At 45.5% G+C, this 14077-nt stretch overlaps 1 protein-coding gene across 3 annotated transcripts in view; it reads right to left on the bottom strand.

Annotated features, from left to right (window-relative positions):
- Positions 1-14077, bottom strand: part of LOC112263661 (AT-rich interactive domain-containing protein 3B) — a 60059-nt gene that overhangs the window by 5557 nt on the left and 40425 nt on the right. For all 3 annotated transcript variants that reach the window (XM_042330912.1, XM_042330914.1, XM_042330913.1), the window contains exons 5-6: positions 2716-2899; positions 1021-1274 (exon numbers count right to left, since the gene is read on the bottom strand). In XM_042330912.1, the coding sequence (XP_042186846.1) occupies positions 1021-1274; positions 2716-2899 (438 nt within the window). The remainder of the gene's footprint in view (positions 1-1020; positions 1275-2715; positions 2900-14077) is intronic.

The following is a 14077-nucleotide window of genomic DNA, read 5'->3' as shown; positions in this document are numbered from 1 at the left end:
GATCACAAAGGGAGTGCATAGCACATTGATCGTCACACAATCTACAGTACAATACACACTGGAGAACAGTGGAGGCTGCTGAGGGGAGGACGGCTCATAATAATGGCTGGAATGAATGGAATGGCATCAAACACATGGAAACCACATGTTCTGTACTTTAACCCCTTTTTCTTCCCAATATCGTGGTCTCCAATTGGTAACTACAGTCTTGTCCCATCACTGCAACTCCCGTATGGACTCGGGAGAGGCGAAGGCCGAGAGCCATGCGTCCTCCGAAACACAACCCTGCCAAGCCGCAATGCTTCAGGACTGCCAGGCGCACCAATATGCCGGCTCATGGGTCTCCCAGTCACTGCCGGCTGTGACACAACCTGGGATCGAACCCAGGTCTGTAGTAACGCCTCAAGCACCGCAATGCAGTGCCTTAGACCGCTGCACCACTCGGGCGGTGGAAACCATGTGTTTGATGTATTTGATACCATTCCACTTATTCTGCTCCAGCCATTTCCAAGAGCCCGTCCTCCCCAATTAAGGCGTCACCAACCTCCTGTGCTGCAGATATTACATAACACAAGGCCTGCCAATGAGTGTAAAGTACAAAATATTTCTGTAAATGGCCATTAAGAAATCAGAGCATTTCTTCTTGTAATACTTGTACTGTACATAATGTCTGACTCTCTACAGTCTGTAGGCTGGGGTGTCTAATCCTATCCAGACAATGAAAGAAAATGATCCTGTAGTTCCTAACCATTGCGACAGAGAGCGCTAAGGCACTATGGATATTTGTTGAGGGTTGCGCTCCGATCAGTCCGATGCGCAAACCCGGAGCCCAACTCTCACTTCTATCTTATTTGAACCCAATAGAGAGCATGGTCTTTCTTTTCCTTTTGTCAAGATGCCTACTGTGTGTTTAGGCTATATCTTAATTCCAGTATTTATTTGAATTAATTATTTATTTTCCAATCTTAATCCTTTATTTCCATTTTTTTATTGAGAAGTTGCTGATCCTTTAATACTCACCTTTTTTGAGAGAGTGGACGGGTGAGGCCAGCAGGCCGTTGAGGCTCCCAGCGGCTCCGGCACCCAGTGCAGACAGGTGCATCTTGGGAGGGGAGAGGATGTGAGGGGCTGTGCTGGGGGAGAAGCGGAAGAGGCTGCTGCTGTAGCTAGGGCGACGGCCCTCCCGGCGGTTACTGTCGATGGCCGCCTGAAGCTCGCCTGGCGAACTTAGACCTTTCCTCTCACACTCAAAGGGATACAGGTACTTCATGTACCTGAATGAGACAGACATTAAGATATGCAAATTAGCAGACCAAAGCGACTTACAGTCATGCGTGAATACATGGGTCTTCAGATCAGAGTACACACACACACATTATATATGCAAACGTATGTGGACACCCCTTCAAGTTAGTGGATGACAGGTCTATAAAATCTAGCACACAGCCACACAATCTCTATAGACAAACATTGGCAGTAGAGCTCAGTGACTTTCAACGTGGCACCGTCATAGGATGCCACCTTTCCAACAAGTCAGTTCGTAAATTTTTTTGCCCCGTTAGAGCTGCCCCAGTCAACTGTAAGTGCTGTTATTGTGAAGTGGAAACGTCTAGGAGCAACAACGGCTCAGCCGCGAAGTGGCAGGCCACACAAGCTCACAGAAAGAGTCCGCTGAGTGCAGAAGCACGTAGTGGGGTTGCAACATTCACTACCAAGTTTCAAAATGCCTTTGGAAGCAACGTCATCACAAGAATGTTGGGAGCTTCATTAAACCGATTTCCATAGCCAAGCTAAGCTAAGATCAGTGTGGAAGATCTTGACTGGCCTGCACAGAGACCTGACCTCAACTACATCGAACACCTCTGGGATGAATTCGAAAGCCGACAGCAAGCCAGGCCTAATCGTCCAAAATCAGTGCCCGAACTCACTAATGCTCTTGGCTGAATGGAAGCAAGTCCCCGCAGCAATGTTCCAACATCTAATGGAAAGCCTTCCCAGAAGAGTGGAGGGCGGGGACCAACTCCATGTTAATGCTCATGACTTTGGAATGAGATGTTCGACGAGCAGGTGTCCACATACTTTTGCTCAGGTAGTGTAGATGCAGTGGCAGAGAGGTCAAAGTGTTACCTAACAGAGACCATGGTATGTAACAGCCTGTGAGCGTGCAGTAGCAGCAGCAGCATGGGTATTTTTCCACCCCATAAAAATGTATAAAAGCGAAGAGCATAATAGAGAGAGAGAGAACACTGAGGATCAATACGGAGTGAAGAGCACTATCCATTAGATAAGAACAGTGGACCGTTGCTGCTGGAGAGAACAGGCAGGCTGAGTAGGCTAGCATTAAAAATACATAAAAGGTTCATTAAGGCTCTCTGGTATACAGGCAGTAGTATAGAGAGCTAAAGCCCTACACAGGGGCTTACAGAACGCAGAGCTCTCGCCCCTCAGTGAAAGCCCACCTCAATTGCTGTGAACTCTGACCCAAATCACATCACAAAATCTACTGGATCAATGGGCTCCTCACACGTGTGATGTCATGGCTGGAGGATGGAATGCAGCGAGAGAGAAGGTGAGTAGTTAAGAGGGATGCGCACACACACACACAGTCAGGATGAATGGACACATGCAAACAGACACACACATAGACGTCATAGAAAGAGACACATAGCATAGGGACACACGACTAAGCAGAATGGGGTAGAGAGAGAGACTTACTGTGTGCGGAGGGTGAAGGCAGCAGAGGTGATAGAGGTGGGCAGGCTGAGGCCCTTGGTGATCTCTCTCCAGATCTTCTTGTTGATGACCTCCACCAGGCCGCCCTTCTCTGTCACCAGCTTGTAAAGCATGTACAGGTCCAGAACCTGCTTGGCCATGATGGGGATGCGGTTCACTGGAGTCCCTGAAGGTAGAACCACACACATCAATATGGATCCAAATATCCTGTTGACGTTACATTGCTGAAGGAGCTGGAATGGTGTGGGTGAGGAGGCTTGTTGCACGTTTTAACAACCTGAAAACAACCTAAAGTGTTTGGTTTTTTAAAACTCTATATTGTCATAGCACTGTAACATGCTTCGAACAGTTAATGAAAGTACATTTTCACCCCCCATGGTTTGCTGAAACAAATACACAGGTGATATCGTTACTGCCCTCGGTGACAGAGGCCCATAACTCAGAGAGCCGGTTGAATTAGACTGGGAAACGTAAACACAACGCTATAAAATGACAAAGAGAACATATTAGCCAAGTTAAGGCAAAAACAGCTGGACCTGGAAAGAGGGATTTGCAAACAACAAAGTGAACCTGCTCCAGACTTTTGATACAGATGCATTAATCTGGTTAACAGCTTATCTGCAGTAAAGCGTGTAGAAAGTGTGTGTGTGGGGGGAGGGAGGGAGGGAGGGGCGGGGAGGTGTAGCCTAGCCCTGGCCTAGTGTGCACCAGCATCAAAAAGTGCTACTCTCCTGCCCCGATAGGGGTTGTAGGTCTGGGCAGGGGGGGCATGGTTAGCCCGGTATAATGAAGCTTATTTAGTTGATTGTGGAGAGTAAATCCACACCCCTCGGCTGTTAGCTGTTGTGCCAGTGCTGCCTGGGGCCTGGTGCTGAGTGGCTGCTGGGCAGGGAGGACAGACAGCCTGAAGCCAGGCCAGCTTTGTGGCACGGTGGTTAATAGCAGCCAATCCTCCCAGCCTCCGCAGGCTGCTAGCAGCTCTAACCTGGAATAAGACCCATTCATGTTTTTTTAAAAATAGCAATGTGATCAGGCCAGGAGAGGAGATAAGCCCTGGTCCTGATTCAATGTCTCAAGTTAGCAGCAGTCAGTCCAGTCCTCCGAGGCACAGGTTGTCTTTAATTAAACCATTAGAATCATTGGCTCTGACTGGAGGACACATGGGCTAGCTTGTGTAAGTGTTGCTAGCTAACTCTGAGGCGGGGTGTAGCTGTAGAGGCATTACCTCTCATCTCATGTCAGAGAGGAACGTGTGTTAGAAAACACTGTAGACCCTTACGACTAAAGCCTATATACAGTAGACCATCAACAAAGCCAGCCAGTGGTAACTACAGCTAGCTAAGCTAGGAAATCAAAATCCCCTATTCCTACAAGACAGTGGGAAGTCTCAGCTTTTCCCAGAATTCCACATTCTGATTTCAAGAGACAATTAACAGACTCCGAAACAGAAAGTACTTTTGCCAAAATAGCCACTTTCTATAGTACAGTAGTAGTAGTTGAAGTAGTAGTAGTAGTAATAATAAATAAAAACAAATCTGAAAGGTGAAAGACATTTCACAAAACTAGGGTACAATATACACATAACATAAAATTAACTATAGATTGTACATGGCCGCTATGACATAATATCAGTTTCCTGTAAGATTAAGGAAGTGCCAACAGCCCAGTAATGTGTCCGGAGTCCTGTCTCTCTGTGTGGTGGATGAGATGACATCAGGCAGGATGTTTGATTAGCACAGAGAGCATAGTGTCACTACCACCAGCCACCACACAGCCCAGCACAAAGAGAGAACAGAGAGAGAGACAGACAGAGAGACAGAGAGACAGACAGAGAGACAGAGAGACAGACAGAGAGACAGAGAGAGACACAGAGACACAGAGAGACAGGCACAGAGAGACACAGTGACAGACAGAGAGAGAGAGAGCGAGAGAGAGGCCGGGTAGAGGGTAGATAGATCAGGAGCCAGTAGCCCTGTGCTTCCAGAACATACAGCCTATCAAAAGCAGCAGGAATGTGGTGTAAAAAGGCCAGCCTGAGCCCTGGTCAGGCCACAGTTATTTAATGCAGCGCTGCAAGGACATCAATCCTGCATCAAACAATTAGTACAACTGCAGGGGTCAAAGGTTGGCCAGGGGTTATTGATGTCTGAATTAAAGTGCAGGTCAGCAGGAAGCCGTTTTCATACACAGCCAGCCGTATGTCCCCCTGGACAATGAGGCCAGAACAGATAAGCACAATAGACCTGACCTGCACTGACAACCCAGCATTTAGGCTTTAATTCACACCAATGCCTCTATTCCATTCCAGGAGAGTAATATCAATGTCAGGAAGAGGACCATCAGGAAGCGATGTATAGCAAGAAGCAAATCAGTATTTTAAATTTAGACAATAGATTTATACTCTGAATTTGTAATAAATACAAACACTACAATAAACCTGACGGTACAGAATCAAATGAACACGTTTCAACAGGATCTGCTGAAATGTGAGCAAACTGCAACAACCCATTTACGAATATGATTAAATGACGTAATTAACCAAAGCCCCTTCAGCTGGACTGGAGGAGATAGAGAAACATTAGTGAGAACTAACAACCCACCAGTCTTTGGTGAGAAACATCTGCTCCAGCTCTTTTAGGCCTGTGGGCACAATCACTTTAAACACCTCATGTTTAATCTGGGAAACCCAACCCCCGAGTCAGTCGATGCAGAAATGAGTAGCAGAGCAGAGTAGCCATGATAGCAGGCCACAGAACAGCTGAAGCATTAGCTCAAGCTAGGGTTAATGTTGGCCACTATTGGCTGCTTTCCCTCATAGCTCAAGCTAGGGTTAATGTTGGCCACTATTGGCTGCTTTCCCTCAAAGGGCAGCAGGGATTTGTCCACAGCAGCACCGAAACAATTTGTAATTGGCTACAGGCTTCACCTCCCATCGTCCTTTGCCCTGGACTGATTTTCCCCCTGGGACAAGGCCATCAGGAGGCAAGTGATTAATGGCTGTGGAGGTCAGGGGTCATGGTGGTGGGAAGTGCTGTGGTGGTGAAGGCTCCCTGAGCCACTCCCTAACTCCTTCCTCCAGTCGCGGTACTTCCAGTGTTCAGACAGGGCCAGGGCCCAACAGAGAAAGGCCCCCAGGAGGCACCCCACTGGGAGGGAGTTAAAGTACAGTAATTGAGGTATTATTTTCAGTAGTGAGCACAGTCCAGCTTAGAAGACATTATGCTGGATAGAGAACAAGACCAAAAGAGAGAATGAGACCAGCCTACTGCAGTCTGAACCAGTCAAATCAGTGAGTCACAGTTCCAGGATTGAAAAAACACACCAATGAGACTGGTGTTGAAGCATCCCCTCGTCACATGATAGGTTTAACCCCCTTCACCATCCACACTGCTCCCTACAGTTCCAAGTATGCGTTCCATCTCCGTGAGACAAAAAACAAGGTCATTACATGATGATCCCTGACCAATTATTTTGTAAAACAGCTGTCTGCATTAAAGAGTTCTATAATAAATAAATTATATATAGCTGATTTCACATTACTGGCACTCCAGCTGACAGGGGCAGAGAAGAGACAGGAAATGCATTTTTTACAGAATGTGCTGCCAGGAGGTGTGGGGTTTCACTACCATCCTGCTCCACCTCTTCGGAAGTGAGGGAGGAGGAAAAGAGGAAGGAAAGAGAGGATGGAGAGAGGTGAGAGAGAGACAAGGACAGGCAGGAGCGCATTTATAAGCCCATCATTATCTAAAGGATATATTGCTTTCTGTGGACCTCCCCATGCTCTGAGAGAGGGAAGGAGCAGATGAGGTGGATGGGACAGCCAGCTGGATAAAGCCTGGATTACTGCTATAAAAAAAGGTGTCAGCCAAAACACAAATGGCCTCTGCCTCATGTCAGTGTCTGAGTCCTTTCAGATGATCACCCTCCCCCCAAACCCCTTTGGATCCCAACCCACCACCAGCAATATCCAAGATTAGACCAAACAAGGGCCTGCAGCTCCCCACCACTGTTTTGTTCTGCCTCAGACCCACTACAGTCCACAAGCAGCCCTTACTGCTCCTGCTGGATGTTTAGTTTACCCAGGGACCCAAGGCCATTTGGTTTACATGTTCATATGGTCGAGCCTGGTATTGTCAGGGCCTGCTATGCTGCTGCTGGAGCAGTGTTTGTTTGATTTTTAATGCCGGGCCGAGGGACATAGAAGGTAAAGTCCAACGACGGTATGGAATTCTTCAGCTATCTTTAGTCTGGGGAGAGCCATTCATATGCATCACATGACTGACCAATTCAGATCAAGTGGTACGGCACACGTACGTGGACACACAGCAGCCAACCAGCCCTCCTATCTATAGCGAGAGTTAAGATCACCCCCTATATATGTAGGAGGCCAATAACACCAGGCAGGCGAGGATATAAAAGCACAGCAGGGGGTGGGGGGGGTAATGTCTCATGACAAAACATGAAAAATAAACCCCACAACAAACATTTGAGGAGTAAATTACAAAGAGACCTTCCATTATATGTTAAACTCAGTACACAACATGTAAATCACTAGATTGAGGCCTGGGAACGAGAGCCTTTTTTTATTTATAGGACAAATCCTTTGATACATCAAGTATCGTCAATGATAAAGGAACAACAGTAACAACTCACAGAGTAGACCGTGATCTGGCTGCAGTCCAAAATGGGGACGGTAATCTCTCTCTCCTTGGGAACAATTAGTTCAGTAAGAAGATCAGCGATAAAGGGGTGAGAGAAGGAGCAAGAGAGAGAAACCTGACTCCCTCCTCTCGGGTCATAAAGATGGGTCACAAAGATGGGTCACCTGGTGAATTGGGGGAGGGGGATTGAAAGGACGGAATGTGGATAGCGTGAAAAGTGAGACTGTAACCCAAATCCCTTTGGTCCCTCGAGGCCAAGCGGGGTCTGGCTTGGACTACTGGTTGACTGGACTATAATCAAGAGTGCATCAGATAAGGAGGTGATGGGGGGGGGTAAACTGCAGGTAAACATGGCCCGGTAGACGGAAGAGATCTAGCCCTGATCTCAAATCCCTCAACCTCAACCTGAGATCAAACAATAGCCTACACTTACATTTGTATTCAGTTTCAGTAGTCTAATAACCAAATTGCACTGGCGGGTAAATCTCTGTCAATTATTTATTTTTTTAAAGCAAAAATTGGCTTTATGAAATTTGACATGAGCACATTACTAGAAGGCTTTTTGATCTCCACTGTGCTGCTACGTTTACTCTCCCCGTCAAAATATGAAATGTCATCATTCTCGTCTGAGGTAATCAAGTGAGACAGGTCTGAAATCAGCTGCTCCTCAAATAACAATAGAGCAGTGACCACAGAGGCGGTCAACTAAAACAGGGCTGGTTTAGAGGGCAGGTAGGGGACAGAAACCTCTCCACTGGCAGGTGGACCATTGACAGGGTCTCAGTGGACCTCTGCTCCACCCACTCCTCACTTTATTTCATAGATAACTGCTCCCAATCAATGGACACCCAGATTGACAGATAAAGCCATCAGCTGGCAAGCCTCATTTGGAGCCCAGCAAGAGATCAATACAGGAGCATCAGCTGCTGTGGACTGGGGATAGCATAGGGTCTGGAGGAGAGGAAACCAGGCACCCCTCACAACTCAATACAAAACCCTCTCTATGGTAACTGCTGATTGGAACATTGAGCTGGAATGGAACAGTCTATATATGTGCACCATAGTAGCGTGGGCTGACATTGTAACCTAGAGAAAGCAATAAAAAGGTGTAGGATCGATACTGTACCACTGACTGTGTGCGTAAATGAGTACAACGTGGACTAAGGCTCTTTTGAGACATCCTTTATCCCCCGACAGTACAGACATCTGTCATTCCTTGTTTCTCTTGAAAACCCAACGTGTACCAGTACATTACTGAGTCGTATGTAACGGTACTATATATACCATACTGTATGTCAGTGCAGGGCTATTGTGCTGGTGAAGATCTCCTTCAGGGGCCGTTAACTATTTCAGTCGTCCATCCATCACTGGATTGCGATGGAGAGGAATCCCAACTCCAGTGGACACAGAACAGGACACATATGTAGAAATGGACAAAGAGAGAACTATAGAGAGAGAAATACAGAGAGAGAAATATAAAATGTTACATTAACGTTACAACGGTCAGATTGAAACCTTGTCAAATAGAGTAGGGAATCGTCACAGCTCTATTCATTTTGTTTCTGTCTGCAACATTTACATCACTGAATACACCCCACAACCAAGTAGATTGATTCAGGAAAGGACAGGAAGAGGTGGGGGTGGGGAGAGGAAGAAAGAAAGAAAGACACTAAAACATAAAAGAAGGGCGGGCCCCTGATGGTACCGAAACTAAAAACAAATAGGATGGAGTAGATTCCCATCGAGCTAACATCAGGAAAACCCCAATTTCCTTTGGTTTTGAAGTGGGGAAAAACAGAGGACAGACGGGTCTGCCTGTGGATGAGCCTGCATCTAAATACAGCTTTGTAATTTGGGCGGGCGGGGTTTTAAAATGACCCAAGACAATCTCAGACCTCTAACATATCAACACGCTGACCACATCTTTGATCAAAAAAACAGAGAAATGTCTGCAGCTAAGAATACTTGTCCTTTTTGGCATCTGTCAAGATTCTATAAGGCATTTATTATAAAGCAGTGGCTCTGACTGCGCTGGGCTGGGGTTGGCCCTGCGGTTCCCACCCTTTCCTCCCTCAGGAGCCCACTCTACTCTGCCAGCCCATCCCCAGCTCCTGCCTGTCTGGACTAGCCCCAGACCCAAACTGCATCTCAAATAGCACCATATTCCCCATATATTGCAGAACTTTTAACCAGGGCACAGGTCAAAAGTAGTGCTCATAGGGCTCGGGTCAAAAGCAGTAAACTATATAGGGAATAGGGTGCTGTTTGGGACACACCCCCAGTGTCTGCTCCAGTGACGGATCGCCCATTTTCAGGGGAAATGAAAGACTGTGGCCTTGTTTCCAAACACGCAGGCCTGATGCCTCCCTTCGCTCCACGTCCCCTCTGATGCCTCTGTAGTTGTGGCACCCTCTCCCCTCTCTCCTTTCCCTGTTCCTCCTCTGTCTGTTGGTTACCTTCATCCCTCTTGCAGTCCAGACACGTGGCGGCCTTTCCCTAGTCTGCTGTCCGTCAGTGTTCCCCCTATCAAAAAGGCGGGGCACCCCAGTTTTAGGGGCTCATTAATCATTCTCTTCGGGACAGGAGGCCCCTTAATCCAGCCCCTCCCCCTACCGCCTGCCCTGCGCACTACCATCAGCCCCTATCCCCCACGGTCTTATCAAGTTTCAGTGGCTGTAACTGTAGCACAATAAACAGAGGGAAAAGGGGGTGAGGGGGGGAGAGAGGGAAAATGGGGTGAGGGGAGACGAGGGAGGAGGACAGAGGAGAGATTTTCCAGTACCATCACATTTCTATTCTGGCCCCAGTCACTGTTCTATACAGCCATGTTTCACACACTTCTCATAAGGAACTGAATCTGTGAGCTAGTCATCTATATAACGTGTTGCTACACTCACGGTTGCTACACTCATGGTTTTGAGTTAGTAGCGTAGTGAAACCAGAATGAAATTCAAATAAATGGTTTCTAAATCAGTGCACCATATGAGTAGCCTGACGTTTTACCACCTTTCAGACCAGCGGGGGAGGTTAGATTCAACAGGTTTGGATTCAGTTGGAAACCATTTTGCTCACACAACACCTACTATAATAGTATGGACAGATGTGCTCATATGAAAGAGCTGGTAAAACTCTCAGGCAAGTCATTTCCAGAAACTGTTAAATGAAAATAAAGCCCTATTAAACAGGCCACAGAATGTTCCCATTGTAGCTCTGCTAAAGTGTGAGTGTGTACAGCACAGCGCACCTCTCTGTCCTGTATGGGGGGGGGCTCTGTAGCGTGAGTGTTAGCCCTGCTCAGAGTGGTAATGTAATGCATACATGGATCCCCTGGAGCCCATTCGTGGTGTAATTGGTGTGGACAGAGCACTCCGTCTCTGGGTTACTGTTAGGGACTTCCTCGCGTCCACTGTTCCCACGCCGCTACACTACGCAGCCCTGGCCGCCAACACGTCGCCAAGCCAACGTGGCCCGGCCCTCAGTAAACACAGCTGACTGACCGACAGCCTGGTAACATTAAGACGATTAGGGCACAACTACTGTCAGCCTCAAGATTCACTCACTAGCTAATAGGCCTGGCTGTGCTGAGCCGGCTGGCGGAGCTATTGTAGTTCAAAGAGAAGCCTGCCTTCAGCAAATCCAAATCAATTCAGAGTTTATTAGTCACATGCACAGGGTCGCAGATGTAATTGCGAGTGAACAGTGAAATTGGAAATTAGTGAAATTCTTAAGCTCAGAGTTCCAACAACACAGGTTAAAAAGAAGTGAATGAAACAATAAAATACTACTAAGTAAAATAATAGAATAGAAAAAGATCACAAGACGACATATATAGTGTACAAAACATTTCCATGACAGACTGACCAGCTGAATCCAGGTGAAAGCTAGGATCCCTTATTGATGTCACTTGTTAAATCCACTTCAAATCAGTGTAGATGAAAGGGAGGAGACAGTATAAAGAAGGATTTTTAAGTCTTGAGACAATTAAGACATGGATGTGTGTCATTCAGAGGGGGAATGGGGGTGAATGAGGTTGAATGGACACAAGATTGAAGTGCCTTTGAACAGAGTATGGTAGTAGGTACCAGGCACACCGGTTTCAGGAAGGTGACTTTTATATTTGGTATACTCAGTGTATATTTACAACTAGTTTTAAATTCTATACAGCTGCTGCAGTTAAAAGTGGTGATGTGCGTAAACAAGGATACGTGTCCATAGAATGACGAGTGAGTAACAAGAATACATGTCCATTGTGGTTGAGTGGGGGAAACAAGTAGCTGACTAGTGGTGGCTACTCATGATGCAAAACCACCATCAGATCAGTTTCGGTCCCTCTCTCCAGTCCAGTCCTGACTGTTCTGGTTAAATGGCACAGACAAGGCCGGCTTACAGCATTTCAATCTAAATCTTTACTACGGAGGATTTCCCTATAATAACCTCTTACTCCAATAGCCAAACAAACCCCCAGCATCAGGTTTTTTGACGCATCAACTTCCTACACTACACTCGACACTAAACCATGTTTGGGCGATATACAGCAGTGGCCAAAAAATATTAGCACCCTCGTACTTTTTTCAAGTAACTCACAATTTCCCCTAAAAATAAGTTGAAATTGAACAAAGTATTTGGTCTCCACAATTCTTTATTACACTGTTAATATTACAGAACCTTTGTTTTTAATTCAGAACCTAATATATCCATTCAACAGAAATGACGTTGACAAAATTATTGACACGACTTAATATTTGGTAGCACTGCCTTTGGTCAAAATAACTGCAATCAAGCGCATCCTATAGCAATCGATGAGCTTCCTGCACCTCTGTACTGGTAGTTTGGCCCACTCCTCTTGGTCAAACTGCTCCAGTTCTCCCAGATTAGAAGGGTGCCTTCTCCCAACTGCTGTTTTCAGATCTCTCCACAAGTCTTCAATGGGACTTCGATCTAGACTTGTTGCTGGCCACTTCAGAACAGTCCAGCGTTTTGTCTTTCCTAGGTGCTTTGTCTTTCTTGGGTGCTTTTTGAAGTGTGTTTGGGGTCATTGTCCTGCTGGAAGACTACCATTTATACTGTATCAAATCAAATCACATTTTATTTGTCACTGAATACAACCGTGAAACGCTTACTTAACTGCATTGATGGTCAAGGGCTTGTAAGAAAATCAAGTCAAGAAATTATTTACTAAATAAACTAAAGTAAAAAACAAAAACAAAATTATAACAAAAAAATAACAATAAGGCTATATACAGGGGCTACAGAGTCCATGGACGGGGGTACAGGCTAGTTGAGGTCATTTTTACATGTAGGTAGGGGTAAAGTGACTATGCATAGAAAATAAACAGTGAGTAGCAGCAGTGTAAAAACGAGAGGGGGGCAGGGGTGGGTCTATGCAAATCGTCTGGGTGGCCATTTGATTAATTGTTCAGCAGTCTTATGGCTTGGAAGTAGAAGCTGTTAAGGAGCCTTTTGAACCTAGATGTGGCCCTCCGGTACCACTTGCCATAAGGTAGCAGAGAGAACAGTTTATGACTTGAGTGACAGGAGTCTTTGACAATTTTTCGGGACTTCTTCTGACACCGCCACCGTATACTAGGGTATTTCATAATACCAACGGTATGATTTTCAATACAATTATAGGGAGTTAGGGGCACAGCTGCAAGGGTGCCCGCTACACCACCCACTGCTTATAAATATAAGAAATCTAAGATGTGTCAAATGAATGATATCCTGCTCTGGGCTCCAGCTATTCATTTGGTCTGCTAGTTAAGTGGCTAGATGTCAAGATTAAGCTTCATGGTTACAGCAAAGACATTAAATCACCTCATGGATCAAGATTGATCTTGTCAAAACTGTTGTGTGTGTGTGTATTTAAAAATACATTTTTTATTTTTTTGTTTGTTGCCACATTCGGTAATAGCGTATACCCACCCCGGTGTGGTACAGTATGAAAGTCTGGATACTGCCCAACCCTACACTAGAAGCTCTACTATACAAGCTTCCCAATTACTAAACTTTGTTGTTAAAGTATAAAAACATGAGATCCCAAACCCGTTAACACGGTTGCTTAACTCTTGACGTTCCTCGGGTCTCCTCCGAACAAGGTAAATCCGCTTTAGGTTTTAACGCTTTACATGTTTTGGAATCACTTACAAAATGCATTACATTTGGATTCCCTGGTTCCCCTAGAGCAGTTTAAACCCCTGATGAGAATTTTTTACATTTTATTTCACCTGTATTTAACGAGGTAGGCAAGTTGAGAACAAGTTCTCATTTACAATTGCAACCTGGCCAAGATAAAGCAAAGCAGTTCGACACATAAAACGACAGAGTTATACATGGAGTAAAACAAACATACAGTCAATAATACAGTAGAAACAAGTCTATATACGATGTGAGCAAGTGAGGTGAGATAAGGGAGGTAAAGGCAAAAAAAAAAGGCTATGGTGGCAAAGTAAATACAATACAGCAAGTAAAACACTGGAATGGTAGATTTGCAGTGGAAAAATGTGCAAAGTAGAAATAAAAATAGTTCACCAAGGTATGCAACTGTTATGATACATTGACTTTAATAACTTGTTTATAACAGCTGTGATGTTTGTAATGTTCTAATGTAATGCACTTGTGATTCTATCTTGTAGTTTATCTTTATGTCATCAGGGCACCATTGAAAATGAGATTCTGGTCTCAAT

The sequence above is a fragment of the Oncorhynchus tshawytscha genome, linkage group LG12 (genome assembly GCF_018296145.1).
Source record: "Oncorhynchus tshawytscha isolate Ot180627B linkage group LG12, Otsh_v2.0, whole genome shotgun sequence".
Lineage (NCBI taxonomy): Eukaryota > Metazoa > Chordata > Actinopteri > Salmoniformes > Salmonidae > Oncorhynchus > Oncorhynchus tshawytscha.
Note: the sequence above shows the minus strand (reverse complement) of the source record. Positions and strands in the feature narration are given on the sequence as shown.